General features: G+C 41.2%; 1 protein-coding gene across 7 annotated transcripts in view; it reads left to right on the forward strand.

Moving 5' to 3' along the window:
• Positions 1–14,855, forward strand: part of ARHGAP27 (Rho GTPase activating protein 27) — a 627,637-nt gene that overhangs the window by 549,481 nt on the left and 63,301 nt on the right. For 3 of the 7 annotated variants that reach the window (XM_078645010.1, XM_078645011.1, XM_078645014.1), the window contains one exon: positions 7,941–8,027. The exons of the other annotated variants lie outside the window; for them this stretch is intronic. In XM_078645010.1, coding sequence (XP_078501136.1) covers positions 7,941–8,027 — 87 coding nt within the window. The remainder of the gene's footprint in view (positions 1–7,940; positions 8,028–14,855) is intronic. 7 annotated transcript variants of the gene reach the window in all.

The raw sequence follows: 14,855 nt of genomic DNA on the forward strand, positions 1-14,855 counted from the left end.
ATTAGCAATATTTATTTTCAGAAAGTTGTCCCCCACGTATTTAAATAAAGCATCTAGGTTTCGCTGAAGACTGAAAGGGGTAAGGTCAAAGACGACAACATCATACAGTAAAACATGCACATTTTGAAGAGCGATTCGAGGAGGAACATTCTTAATATTGATTAAATAAGCGGGTAGATCACAAAGATAAATAGAAAACAAAATAGTAGCTAAAATACAACTTAGTTTCAATCCATTTTGTGTCAGAATATTAAGAGTCAATCCCTTATTCCCCCTCATTAACACTTTACACAAAGTAGACATATGGAGTGCAATAATCAGTCTTAATAACTTAGTAGGAATCCTCAAGCCGTCCAGTTTCTTCTAAAGGGTAGGTCTATCTAGCCTGTCAAATGCTGTGGAGATGTCAACAAACACTGCATATAACACCTGCAATTTAGACACCACATATTTGTCAATATGAGTGTGGACTATTACATTGTTATCAGTCACTAAGGGTTTGGGTTTAAAGCTCACGTTGACAAGTGGAAGCACTCCCACTGAATATGCCCCTTCCTTAAGATGGTTCCGGCTACTGGACACAAAGATTTTCTCTGTTGTGTCCAGAAGGACAAATTGGCGATAATCATAGCGAGAGGAAAGAGAACACTTTTTATATAAGGGAACTACTATGCTACCTCTCCATGAATATGGAATTTGCTCCGAAGCATAACGAAAAGAGAACAGAGTGGTGAGGAGTGTTTCCAAACTTCTGTGTTGTTCTTAATTACTTTAATTGGAATCCTATTGCTGCAGAAGAGCTTGCTGTCCTTGTGTATATCTCAATAGATAGAAATAGACAATCCATCCGATGAAGGAATGGGTATTGCCGTGGAACTTTTCCTTCTGCCTGCAAAGTTTGCAATAACCTGCCAGAACATTTTGTGGTTTTTCTGTTGGTTGGGCTGCTTGTTGAAGATCCATCTAGTTTTGATCATCTACTTTTTTTGTTGAGTGCTAAATTAATATTTCTCCTTTTCTTGCATTTCTTTGCCCCTAGAAACTGAAAATTAAATAGACTGTTGTCGAATAAGCTTTTATTGTTTACGTGAAAGTTCTGAGTCTTTGTGATCTTTAGAGGGGAATAGCTATTTCTTTAGAGGTTTGAACACACTCTGAATCTCTTTTACAGCATCTGAGAATTTGTTTTCAAATATTTGAATGGGATGTCCTCCTTCTGGTGTGTTTTGGGCCCAAAAGGAGTTAGCTAATGTATTCACTGTGATAGTATTGATGGAATTCCAAATAATTTGACTTTGGTTTGAAGCTATGGTGGCTGAGCCATTTCCTTCAGTTAGCGACCAACAAGACATTTGCTGTAAATACATTTTAAGCTTTACATTTAATATTGCGTGTTCACTACCTTGACGAAACTCAGGTTGGAGTGTCAAGAGTTTATTAAACAAGTCATAGCTTAACATAATTAAATCAATGATAGACCAACCAGAGACCCCCTAGTAAATGTTAGGACATCCCTATTTACTCTCCCATATAAAATCCCACCATTTATGCCGTGCAGCAAATCATAAAGCATTTTCCTCGTTTGTCTGGCGTTAACTTAGGTGGAAATACTAAATTGGGAATGTTCCAGGCTCCATCAAGTTCCTCATTTTTATGGGCCATTAGTGCAGCATTTGAAATTTTCACTTTGCAAGATCTATTAATTCAAAGGTCTCAATTACCAGAGAATTGTATTGTAATCCAGGAGAAACCTAGATACTATCTAAAAGTAAAATATCTACGAAGGTAGCACTTGATTTAGGTAATTTAGCACCTGATTTAGATCGTGGCAGACAAGTTACCCCTTCACAACGGTGATAGATATCCCGTCCACCCAAAAAATAATTCAGATTATATCCAATGGGATTTATATTTCAGTGGACTGGATATTCACTGGATATTGCCACAGGAAAGTGGTATTATTTCAAAGTCCGGCTGGAACTCAACAGAGTGTAGGATAGTAAGACCACCCCTAGCGTTGCCTTTCCTAACCCTCTTTACAGGAACGCAAATTGCATAGAAGTTCTCCCAGTTACATTTTACTGTGGACCAGGTCTCTTGAAGAGAGATGGAAAATGTTAGCAATTGATTAAGCTGGTCTCATTCCGAACCCAGTAGATTCCAGGACATTAGCTCCAGGTTGTTGTGAAGAACGAAGTTTAGAAGCATTATTAAATTTATTTTCATTCAGATTCATCGAAAGCCAGAACCAAGAGACTTCAGCATTTAATCATCTGTTATTGGCTGGTTTTGATTTCTTATTTGTCTTCATCCTTGGTCAATAAGTGTTGTGAGTGTATCTACAGAACTACTTTTGTACACATTATCATTTATATGATTAAAAGAAGATGAGAAACCAGCTTCCCTATCATGTCCTTGACCTAACCTCTGGACTAAAGGAGATTTATAGTGTATTCCTCCAACATCAAAACCATTTTTGTATAACTTTTCATAGTCCTTTAAAGGAATCAAGCTACACCAAAATTCTACTTGTGCTTTGGATAGGTCGTACTTAGGAAAAGAGACCAGCTTTATTCTGCTGAAGAAAGAGAATGTAGTTTCAGATAGTTGCGTAGTAACCCTAAAATGTTATGGACCATTGCCATTGGAAAAGAGATCAATGATCTTGAGAGCTTGGAAGGTATTAGAAGTTTCAACCTTTGTTAACTTGCTGTTAGAATTTACTGATGGAGCAGTATGAATGGATGCCCAACCTTCCATCAGAGGTTTTGGGCCAGTAAATTTAGGAGTGTGCTAGTTTAGTGCAGCTTGCATTTATTCTGAAGGTGAAAGGGGAAATGGAAAATACTTGTATTTCCTGAGTAGCTGTCTTTTTAGGTATTTATCTGCTTACTCCATTAGTTCCATTCATAGACTTATAACACATCTCAATCCGTGAATTAAAGTTTATTCTCCGGGATGTAGTTTTTATTATCTCACATATGCTGCACTTTCAAAGACAAAGATCAAATGTCAGGCTATATCTTCTGAGAAATTTCTGCTTATTTGGAAACAAGTGTTTACTTTTATTTCTCTGACAGCAAATTGGGAGGATTTTGTAAAAGTGACCTAGTTGACAATCTTGCTGGGGTACAGTAATTGAAAGTAATGGCTGTTAAATAACTGTAATTAGCTATATACATATTTCAGCATATATCCACAATTAGGAAAACACAGCTTAAGCACATTGTTTTGTAATTCTGTAGTGTGATGGAAACAAAGATTCTAGTAGGAACAAATCAAGACACTTTAGATGGTGAAAATAAACATTCGCTAAACTGAATTTCCACATATTATTGTGCGCTATATATTTTTACCAGCAAGGGAGTAGCCAGAGAACTGAAATAACCCCCACTTTGAACCATTCCTCTAGTCACACTGAGCACGCAAATCCAGCGAACCCAAACCTCCTTAGAAAGTTCCATTCACTTTTTCTTCCTCCTTCCAACCAGTCATCCATGCTCTTACTCTATCATCTATCTATCCATCCATCCATTTTCCTTTTCACCTTTCACATATACATTGTTTCAACTACTAATCTATAAATCACAACAAGGCCTGACCCAACGGGATCACACCCAAATCTGTAATTCCAACATTCGAGGGGTCTCATAAATTTTGTATGACTCCCTCTCAAACATTTTAGTCCATGTGTTGTGGTGTGTCTCAATTAGAATAACCTACCATCATAGACCCACCCATAAACTGAAGAAAAAAAGGTGTGGAAAGGGAGAAAGCACCACACGGTCGTAACACCAAGGGGGCCGCTGGCTGGTACTTGTCAGCAAGCCCGCTTATCATCATCGGTTACTTTCTCTCTAAAGAAAACAAATGTGTGTGCTGTCATAAAGAAATATCAAGCCCATGAAATCAATAAAAAAGATAAAGAAACCTAAATGTGAGTGTACTATCTATGCATTCTATTATAGTGCATTCCCCTTGAACCCCGTGAGAATATAAACAAATAATCCTCACCATTAAAAATTGGTAAAGCTTACTAGCTCAAAGTAACTTTATTAAGTGCTGTAAGCAATTCCAAATTAAAAATGGTTCCAATAAAACCATAGTCAATCTTCATAAGCCGACATGTTTTGTTGCCAAAACAATTCGAGCAACTTCTTTAGGGCTAGGGGGGTTCCAAATTACACTTCATGGGAGGTCCCACATCAAACCTATGATGGTATGGTCATAAAAATGAAAGAATGCGCCATCTGTAAGAGCCACTTCAAACCAGTGATGTAATCAAACTCCACTCAAATAAATAAAATTACCGTACCAGTTGGTTGCGTCTACACTGCATACCTGCAACCATCTCTAAAAAGAAACGCGCGTCAGTTGATCGCGTGCCCACTCAGTGACCGCCCAAAAGTCCTGTCACCTGCAAGAATTAATGAAATACCAACACCTCAAAATCTTGCATATTCCCATTTGACCAACATGTAGTAATCTCTATTCTCTCTCCGCATAACGTTTCATCATGGATAGGCATACAATGATGTAAATACACCTATTCTCATCGCAATACATTCTGCAGTGTTACTCAATTATCCGCATCCACTCGATATCAAAACTTTTGGGGCTTGTCCTTAATTGAGCATACGTGGATCGATACAGGCTACATACTCTTATCATCCCTGAAATCAATCTGCCCGGTGCGTCCCCACTCAGAAATCGGGAAGTAGTGGCCCGCTTATGTCACACCGGAAGTCAGTCAGTGCATCACGCTGACTCCCAATTTCCCACACACACACGGCCCGCTTACCGCTACCTAGTCCATCCGGCGTCTGGAATCATCCATCTTGGAGTCCACCGGTAAAGGACTCGCGTAAATAGAGCGTCGCGACACCGATCACGTGTGCAACGTGATTCTCGCGAGTCAAAGCTCACTGTGACGGCCATCTTGAAACGGGTAAAAAAAATAGGTGTAAAATATAAAATTACTGCTGAAACACCCCGTAGAACTTATCAACTACTAATATAGCCAAGTATCTATCCATTATAATATCCTTTTTCTGTTTCTTCCTTTATCTTTTCACCTATCTGTCCTTTCTTCCATCCACTCAGACTTTCGCTTATCAATCTTTCCACACTTCACTCCACCGTTCACTGGTCCTTTATTCTTCCTTTAACTATTCCATCTATCCTTTTATAACTGCATTCTGCCCCTCCTTTGACCCTGCCAGCCATTCATTCGCCTTCCTTCCTTACACCCTAACTTTTTTCCTCCTATCTTTTCATGTTTTCTTCCTTCCCTTCTTTCACCCTTCCTCGGCCCTCCCTTGCTTTGGCTCAACTTTTTTCTCCTAATCTTTACTTTTATACTCCTTTGCAATGAGTGGCAATGAGTTGGGTAACAATAAACATCTTTTATTCAGCGACAAGATACCCTTCTCTCTCACTTACTCTTTAAATCATTGCCGCTCTCTATTCAGCCCAAGTACACACCCTCTCTCATAATAATCCTTCAGTGTGTTATTTATGACCATTTGTCTGTAAACCTACACACACGAGGTCCATAAATAATTAATGTGGTAGAGGGAGCGCGTTCACCAGCCCAGGTGCCCAGTGGCATACCCGATTTAAGCTATTAAAGCAGGGAGTTCACTGCGCCACTTTTATCAGTGAAACTTCATGTCTAGGAAAATTTAGTGCCGATTTCAACAGAAAATGTGCTTTCTGTAAATTACACTGCACTACCTCACCGGTGATCCAAAATGCCCCACTGGCTACAAACTATAGCCTTTCCACTCTCCTGCCGAATCGGAATGGCACATTTCCCACACTTATTTTTTGTGTGATGCTTGGATTTTCCACTATCTCTATGACGTCAATGATGCATCATTAACTGCAGCACCCCCACTGTGAGAATTCTTCCAGCATCACTGCTGCTGTCTGTGATTTGAGAGGTCCTGAATTGTGGCTGCCTCAGTGTTGTCCTGAGGTCTGAGACATATTTGTTGGTAGTCAGACGGCAAGGATATTTTGCTGGTTTACATTATGTAAGTAGATGTGAACAGCTTTTGGGCTGGGTTCAGAGCTGCTCTACAGGATTTCAAGTGCACAGTCTTAAAGCTGGAAACAGCCTGGGGTACCAGCATTGTATGCAGATCATCGACCATAGTCTGCGGGCAGTGTAGGAAGATAGTATATGTCTACCAGCCTGAGGATAGTAATGGATAGCAATTTATTGTGATCTTATGATGCTGTCAAGGGGTTTTAAGATCCAGGAAGTTTGTAAATGTTACACTGCTGGATCAATATACATGGTATCTCCTAGTTTGGTTTATAATGGATGAAAACAGATGCTTTTTTTCAAAGAGGGAAGTGTATATTTAAAGTAGTTAGCTCAATACTGTTGTTGGTTATATTGTGGTCTGCGTTGAAAAGAATAGAGGGGAATGTGTTCAGAAGGGCTTTGGTGAAGTGTTTTTTCCTCTTTGTAGTGTAATTTGAAACACTGTACCTGCAGCTGTAATAGTATAAAATATCTTATTGCAATGCTTAACTAAATGAGGAACTCTAGAGAGTTCTTTGTTTACCTTTGATTGAAGAAAAAACAACTTGGAATGATCCCATTGGATAATTCGTGTTCATTCTCCAAATAGGCTGTCAAAAGGAGAATATGCATCTCAGTATCTGTCATCATGCTACATGTACTCTGTGTTTCGTGCTCATGTTTACATTGTAACTGAAGAAATCTAAATTAAAAGTATAGTGAACACATACCTTTTGTGAGTTCCAGATAGTGCTGAAAACCATAACTAGCTTTTTATTTGAGATATTCTGATGAGACCTTGATTTTGAGAGCATGCGTCAGATATACAGAATTAAGCCAATCCAAATAAGCTCTCTTTTGAGGCCAGGATGGGCGGGGGTGTTTCCATGCATGTAGCAGTCCTAAGTAAAATACCAATAGGCAACATATCTAATCCATGTAGGATCTTCACTTCTTTGCATGGATCCTCACACTTTCGTCAAGGCACTGTAGCATCCCTGTTCACTCAAAGTGAACATGTGTAACTAACAGACGATTGGTTGGAGGCCATTTTCAACTCAAGCCCAGCTTTATGAAAATGTACATGGAGAATTTATAACGGTGAATTTTCAAGGTGCATAGATGACAAGTGATAATGAATTGGATTGTGGAATTGGTTAAGAGTTTGGAATATTTGGATGTGGTAAGAGATAAGAAGCATGGCAGAAGCGACAACAATAGATTTAAGACTTACAGCATTATTAGTATTTGTAAACAGAGTGGGTGATAGTGACCGCACAACACCAAGAATGGTTGGTAGATACAAGAGTCGAACAATGTTTTAGAGGAGAAGAAGAAGGAAAACCTGAAGTCCAGCGGTGGAAATCCGAGGAATCCTACAGGCGCCAGTCTCTGAAATCAGACTGTCTGAAGAAATGGTTATGTATAATTACCATAGTAAATGATAGTCTTCAAGGGTATAACACAATATAGGAGAATGCGGTTGTGGGTCGAAGAGCAACAGGAATAGTGTAAACTAAACTCCAAAACAGTGTATGTATGTAGAACAAATGGAGTATATAGGCTTTGTATTCCATATTCTCCTTCGGATTTGGAATTGCTATTTTATTCTTGTTTCATCCCATTCATGTGTATGCTTTCTTATGTAAAGCACAGTTAAAGTTTGGCCTTAGAATGTCTGGACTATCATTGTGCACAAGCCGTGGACTAAGCTGTTTTCCTGGAGTACTACTCCCGCCATGTCCATCTGATTCCTGTTAACTGACCTAGAGACCCCATTTGCAAGGTCTTCAATGAATGTGCCTGTGATTGCCTGCAAGGATGAATTATCTCATTATTTTGAATTATTGGAAGCCTGACGTTAACTGTAGCTTCTTTTTATCTGAAGTATATTTTATTTCCTAAGGGTCTTGATGCTCCAAGCAGGAGGAATGCCTTGGATTTCACTGGAGACCATGAGCAGGGGATGGTATTGGAGAGCTTGCACCATCATGTTAGTAGTAAAGACTTCCTGCACTTGTCTCTTGTTATGCTTTCTTGCTCATTCATGGGCACGGTTTGGTGATTTGGACACTATCCTATATGCTGGTGGTAGTGCTGTTTTATCTGGAGCACGGGGTGCATGGGTGATGGTGAACCTTGCTTGCGTATGACATTTACAACAGGCATTCATTGGGTGTGATAAAGTATTTTTTAACCTGCAGTATATTCGATGCAAATTACTAACCTTATATATATGCTGATGAACGTCTGAAGATGCTTCATGATCAACTCCAAAGTTCTATCTGGTAATCGCTATCACCACAATAGAAGGTCTTTAGTTATGTGAAGGTATGTGAAAGGAGTGATCAAAGCGAAGCTCAAAGGACACAGTAATCAGATAAGAGGAAGAGTGGCATATTTCATCTATAGGCCAAAAAAAGGTAATGCAGAGAACAGAAAACGGAGCGTTTACCTTCTGTAGCTTCTTTTTTGAGCACAAGTGAGTCTCACTAAATATGGGGGAGGTGTTCTGTCAGCTGAACCAATGGCAACGCCATTGATGGTATACTTATGTCCAACCATCTTTATATGATAAGGAGTGGTAGCGAGGATTTGGTAGGCAGCATATTCCTTCACATTTGTGACAAAGTACCTTTTCCACCAAACTCTATACCAGGCCCTCTGTCTCTCGGAACTGGACTACTAGAATTCTCAATATGTGCTTCCCCACCAAAATTAGAAACTAACTTGAATGTTTCTGAAAGTTCATTATATTTTTTATCTTTTCTCATTTCATTCATAAATTCAAGATCTCATAAAAAGCTTTTATAACCAGCATATGGATTTAAAGCTGTTTCAAAACAGTTTCTGCTGGAATTAAGGAACAGTGAATTCAGATGCATAGCGATAACTAGAAAGAGCATGTCATGATGGAAACGTGCTCTAATAATAAGCATGGAAAAAGACCACAAGCTAAGGAGATCTAAAACTGATGGTGTTTCTTGTGTTGTTCAATATCAAAGCTATATTGTCTCATTTAGGTAAGAAACATATCTAATTGCTCGAACTGTTGTTCTGATTTATCTGTCACTAACACACACCAACCTCTATGGTTCTAGCCGTAGGTGGAGATATTCTCTTGTACAAGTCTACTTAACACCAGGGCATGCTTGTTTTAAGGTATGGGCAAAGTGGGCTTTCCCCCTTGGCCCCAGCCTATCAGGGGGGGCCCTGGTAGAGCCAGCTGTGTTCTGCCGAGAGTCTTGCGATACAAAAGGGGATGATGGACGGAGCGTTTGAGCAAATCAAACACTCACCCCCAGTCAACTGATCTGGGTTTAATCCATCACCATTCTTTAGCCCATCACCATTCTTTAGCCCACTCAGCCACCCCAGTTCAAACATGGCTATATGCAAATCAGTCTGACCCTGTGCCTCATGGGAACAGTCCAGCCCGAACTGCCAAGCCATGTCTTCCCTGGACCGGAAACAAGCATCCTGGGACCGGTTTCGGATTCATAATCCTCATCAGCCAGGCTATCTTGAATCCAGTAGCCAAGTGAGCAAGGGACTCGCGTCTGAGCATACCCTGCCACACTTAGGGCGAACAAAGCGATACAAAACGGGATGATGGACGGAGCGTTTGAGCAAATCAAACACTCACCCCCAGTCAACTGATCTGGGTTTAATCCATCACCATTCTTTAGCCCACTCAGCCACCCCAGTTCAAACATGGCTATATGCAAATCAGTCTGACCCTGTGCCTCATGGGAACAGTCCAGCCCGAACTGCCAAGCCATGTCTTCCCTGGACCGGAAACAAGCATCCTGGGACCGGTTTCGGATTCATAATCCTCATCAGCCAGGCTATCTTGAATCCAGTGGCCAAGTGAGCAAGGGACTCACGTCTGAGCATACCTGCCACACTTAGGGCGAACAAAGCGATACAAAACGGGATGATGGACGGAGCGTTTGAGCAAATCAAACACTCACCCCCAGTCAACTGATCTGGGTTTAATCCATCACCATTCTTTAGCCCACTCAGCCACCCCAGTTCAAACATGGCTATATGCAAATCAGTCTGACCCTGTGCCTCATGGGAACAGTCCAGCCCGAACTGCCAAGCCATGTCTTCCCTGGACCGGAAACAAGCATCCTGGGACCGGTTTCGGATTCGTAATCCTCATCAGCCAGGCTATCTTGAATCCAGTGGCCAAGTGAGCAAGGGACTCACGTCTGAGCATACCCTGCCACACTTAGGGCGAACAAAGCGCTACAAAAGGGGATGATGGACGGAGCGTTTGAGCAAATCAAACACTCACCCCCAGTCAACTGATCTGGGTTTAATCCATCACCATTCTTTAGCCCACTCAGCCACCCCAGTTCAAACATGGCTATATGCAAATCAGTCTGACCCTGTGCCTCATGGGAACAGTCCAGCCCGAACTGCCAAGCCATGTCTTCCCTGGACCGGAAACCAGCATCCTGGGACCGGTTTCGGATTCATAATCCTCATCAGCCAGGCTATCTTGAATCCAGTGGCCAAGTGAGCAAGGGACTCACGTCTGAGCATACCCTGCCACACTTAGGGCGAACAAAGCGATACAAAAGGGGATGATGGACGGAGCGTTTGAGCAAATCAAACACTCACCCCCAGTCAACTGATCTGGGTTTAATCCAGCACCATTCTTTAGCCCACTCAGCCACCCCAGTTCAAACATGGCTATATGCAAATCAGTCTGACCCTGTGCCTCATGGGAACAGTCCAGCCCGAACTGCCAAGCCATGTCTTCCCTGGACCGGAAACAAGCATCCTGGGACCAGTTTCGGATTCATAATCCTCATCAGCCAGGCTATCTTGAATCCAGTGGCCAAGTGAGCAAGGGACTCACGTCCGAGCATACCCTGCCACACTTAGGGCGAACAAAGCGATACTCTCAGGGCCGAGAGTCTTGCCCTGATAACCTTCAATAATTCCAAAATAGATTATTGTAAATACTGATTCCCTTTAAATTACTTCAAATGTGGGTGATGTGTGAGAGTCTATTGCAGACATTTTTCAGAAATGTTTTTCATGCAACATCTGTTAAAACAAAAGTTTCTTTTAGATGACAATAGGACATCACATTTGAGAAATGGCAGGGTGTCAGAAAGATTATTTGTAATGCAGTAACATTAGTGAGTTGCTACTGTGTTACAATATTGAAAGCATAGGTCACTATCTCTGAATATTAGATGTAAATACATTTAGAATTTGGAGGAGTGTGCCTGTATGTACACTGTCTGCGACTGCGACCTGGCCAAAGAGGTCGTGAAAGTGCTGAAATTGAATTATATATTCAAAGCTGTTCCGAACAGGGACCCCCAGAATGCAATTGACCCAAAATTCTTAAGACATCCCTGCATGCTCTGCTATACATCTATATTGCTTTTCTCTGCAGTCTGCCCAAATGAGATATTAGAAAGCACCCTAAGGCATTGATGTTAGCGCAACCCGAGAATTTTTCTGAATTATGTTGTCGGCAGTGAGGTTAAAGTAAAACACCAATGCATATTGTGTCTGGCCTGTAACTCATGCCTGAATATTCTGAGACGAAGATTGCTTTAAGATGTGGTCCTTTCCGTTCCTGAGTCATGGTCCAGGAGAACTTCCTCAAGCGGTCCTTTCACCATTCCTATAAAGAACTCGGCACTCGTGTATTAAATTTGTGTTCATTTTTACTTCAGTTTATCTGGTAAGATATACGCCATCATTAAAATTCACAATGGGAATTTTACTATATGCTATGGTTTCATCCACATGAGCATAATATGGCAGTTTGCTTTATTTACCCTAGCTTTGCTTTGTAGTTTGGACTGTAATTTCTCTTTCTTTTGTATTAACTATTTTAATTTACCAGTGTGAGCGCACTTTGTTATTTGAGGTTATTTAAATGTATTATTTATATTGTTTGCTATTACTTTAGCTAGTATTTAATTGCCAGTGTTTCTGTCACAAAAGAAATTGTTTAACGCAAACGGATACTTCTGAGCTTCAGTTTTTTTTCTCCTCTTTTTATTTTATTGCTATTTCGCTTCTTGGCAGAAGTCTGTGTTGTCCCACATCCTGATGCAGAGCGTAGATATTTAGTGGGCTCCACACGGTGGCTGCTTGCAGCAGGTACACCTGAGGATTGAGGAATGCATGACAAAGACAAATACTACTGAATGGTTGGCAGAGAATGCTGACCCTCAAGAATCCAGGCAGGCCTTCTGTATGTATCACAGATACAAATGAACAAAGTCGTCCCCACGTGTTTACTTTTCCTACGAACCCTCAGAAAGACCACCACCTTCTTGCAATTTAAAGGCTATGCACGATGGTAACATAGCATGGCCTGTCGCCTTGATTAAGGAAGGTTCTTATATCTGGGCTTTCCTAAATAGTTACTCGAAAGCCTGCTGGTGGTTGGGAACAAGGCAGTGCATCTACTTCTTTGCCTCAAGAAAAGTTGATTCTGTCTCTTCCCAGTTTACTACGCTTAACAGGATGCTCATCAAAACGAATATATATATATTAAGCAATATGGATTGGGCATAATGCCATGTCCCCTTTGCCTTCATGCTAGATACACTCCCTATGTTCCTTCATGCACTCTCCTTCCTGCCTCCAAGGCTTTTTGCATATCCCTGGCTTTAGAAATGCATGACTTGGGTGGCCCTTCCTTTTCTTGTAGTGCTGCTGCCCTCTGGGATGACCTCCCTCTTGTAATTCGGAGTACCACTAACCACTTATTTTTTTGCAAAGAACTTAAACCCTTACGCTTTCCATCTCACCTCAATCAATGAGTCTTATAACAGCATATTGCAACCTAGATGCACTTTAAATAAATAAATGTCAATTTCTTTTGCACTGTTTACCACAAGATGATATAGCAAAGTCAAAGGTCACACCTCGCAGTCTTGGCCATTCGCAGCAGTTTTTAGGTCTTGCAGACCTAGTGATGGAGTCCACATGCGCTCCTTGCTCTGCGAGGCTTATTGTAATCGGTAAGATTTCAGAAGTAGTGTTTAAGCCCCGTCCCTGAATTTCATTGGCTTGCGTCATGTGTCATCCATGCTAAACGCTGGTTTTGGATTGTACAGAAGGCTTCTTAGTTCCTCCTTTTTACCGCCTTGTCTAATTTTAGCCCCGCCCATCCAGACTGCACGGTGTACTTGCGGCGGTACACTATTGACTTTATTAGTTTGTGCAGGCACTGTTTTCATTAAAGTGAATCTGCTTTCATGTCTATGCATAGCATACATTTTTGCCGCATTACACTGTTTTCTTTATTATTATTGGTTGTAGGCAACTTTTCATTTAAGTGAAGCTGCTTTCAGGTGTTTCTTGTTGTGTTGATGCGTTGCGAAGGAAGCGGCAAATGTCCTCCGATTGTCTAATAATAAGCCACAGAGAGGTTAACCGTTTGGGGCAATATACTGCGTTTGCTCTTCTGCTTTCACATGAGAGGTTAGTACTTTCGGGGCAATATACTGCATGCTCAATTTTTGCATTTCTGCTTTCACGTCGCTGTGCCTGTTTGTGTTATGTTGATTTGTGGCGAAGGAAGCGCCGACTGTCCACTGATTGTTTATTAATAAGCCACAGGCAAGTTAGTACGTTTGGGGCAATATGCTACATGTTAACTAGAATGGGGCAAGTCATGAGACAAAGAGAAAGGTAGAGGCTCACGGGAAAACAGAGCGAGAGAGACACAGAGGCAGTAAGAGCTTTCACGTGTTCGTGTTGTGTTGATGTTTGGCAAAGGAAGCGCCAAGTGTCGTCCGATTGTCTAACAGTAAGCCACTGAGAGGTTAGCACATTCAGGGCAATTTGCTGCATGTTCAATTGTTGCTCTTCTGCTTTCACAGGAGAGGTTAGTACGTTCGGGGCAATATGCTGCGTGTTAAATATTTGCTTTTCTGCTTTCATGTCACTGTGCATGTTTGTGTTGTGTTGATTTGTGGCGAAGGAAGCGCTGACTGTCTAACGATTGTTTAATAATAAGCCACAGACAAGTTAGTACATTCACGGCAATACGCTATGTGTTAACTAGAATGGGGCAAGCCATGAGACAAAGAGGGAGGTAGAGGCTCATGGGTAGACAGAGCAAGAGAGACACAGAGGCAGTAAGAATGAGTGATATGCTCCAGTACTCTTAAAAAAGCACAGAGAGGCTACATAAATATTTTAGAATGCACAAATGCACAGCAGATGAATTCATCTGGACTCTTTGATGGTATTGACTATGATCCTTTAATGAGTTCTTGGACCACGTATGACGTAAGATGATAGAATAATGCAGCCAACGCGTTTCGCCCTAAATAGGGCTTCCTCAGGGCAGCAAATACGCTCCAATCTTTTGATGGTTACTGACGTTCCAGGATCTTTTTGTCAAATACTTCTAGCTGATACATAATTAGCCCATGATTGCAATTATCCACATAGAAAAACCTTCAATGTGTCTTCTACACTCCTCAGAAGTCCAAAGTTACTCTAAAACGACGTATTAAGTCTCCCAAATGTGTAGTGCAATCCAAGTTCTGATTTCTTGTGTTCACTATGATAGTTGACACTCCTAATGTGCGAAACAGTGTGCGGTCAGCACTTCATTTCCAACCTTCATACGGTGCCATTCAAAACGACCCGCCGTCAACCTTAAGCCACAATGTTGTTGGCTGCATTGTAAATGTACTGTAGTTGTGTGGTCTATTGGCCGTGGACCAGGTAGGTGGGCAACTTTGACTTAGAGTATGTTTGTGACTTGTATATAACTAGGTGGTGCAGCTTTTAATTACCCCTTGCTGCCGTCTTTTTG

The sequence above is a fragment of the Lissotriton helveticus genome, chromosome 5_1, assembly GCF_964261635.1.
Source record: "Lissotriton helveticus chromosome 5_1, aLisHel1.1, whole genome shotgun sequence".
Lineage (NCBI taxonomy): Eukaryota > Metazoa > Chordata > Amphibia > Caudata > Salamandridae > Lissotriton > Lissotriton helveticus.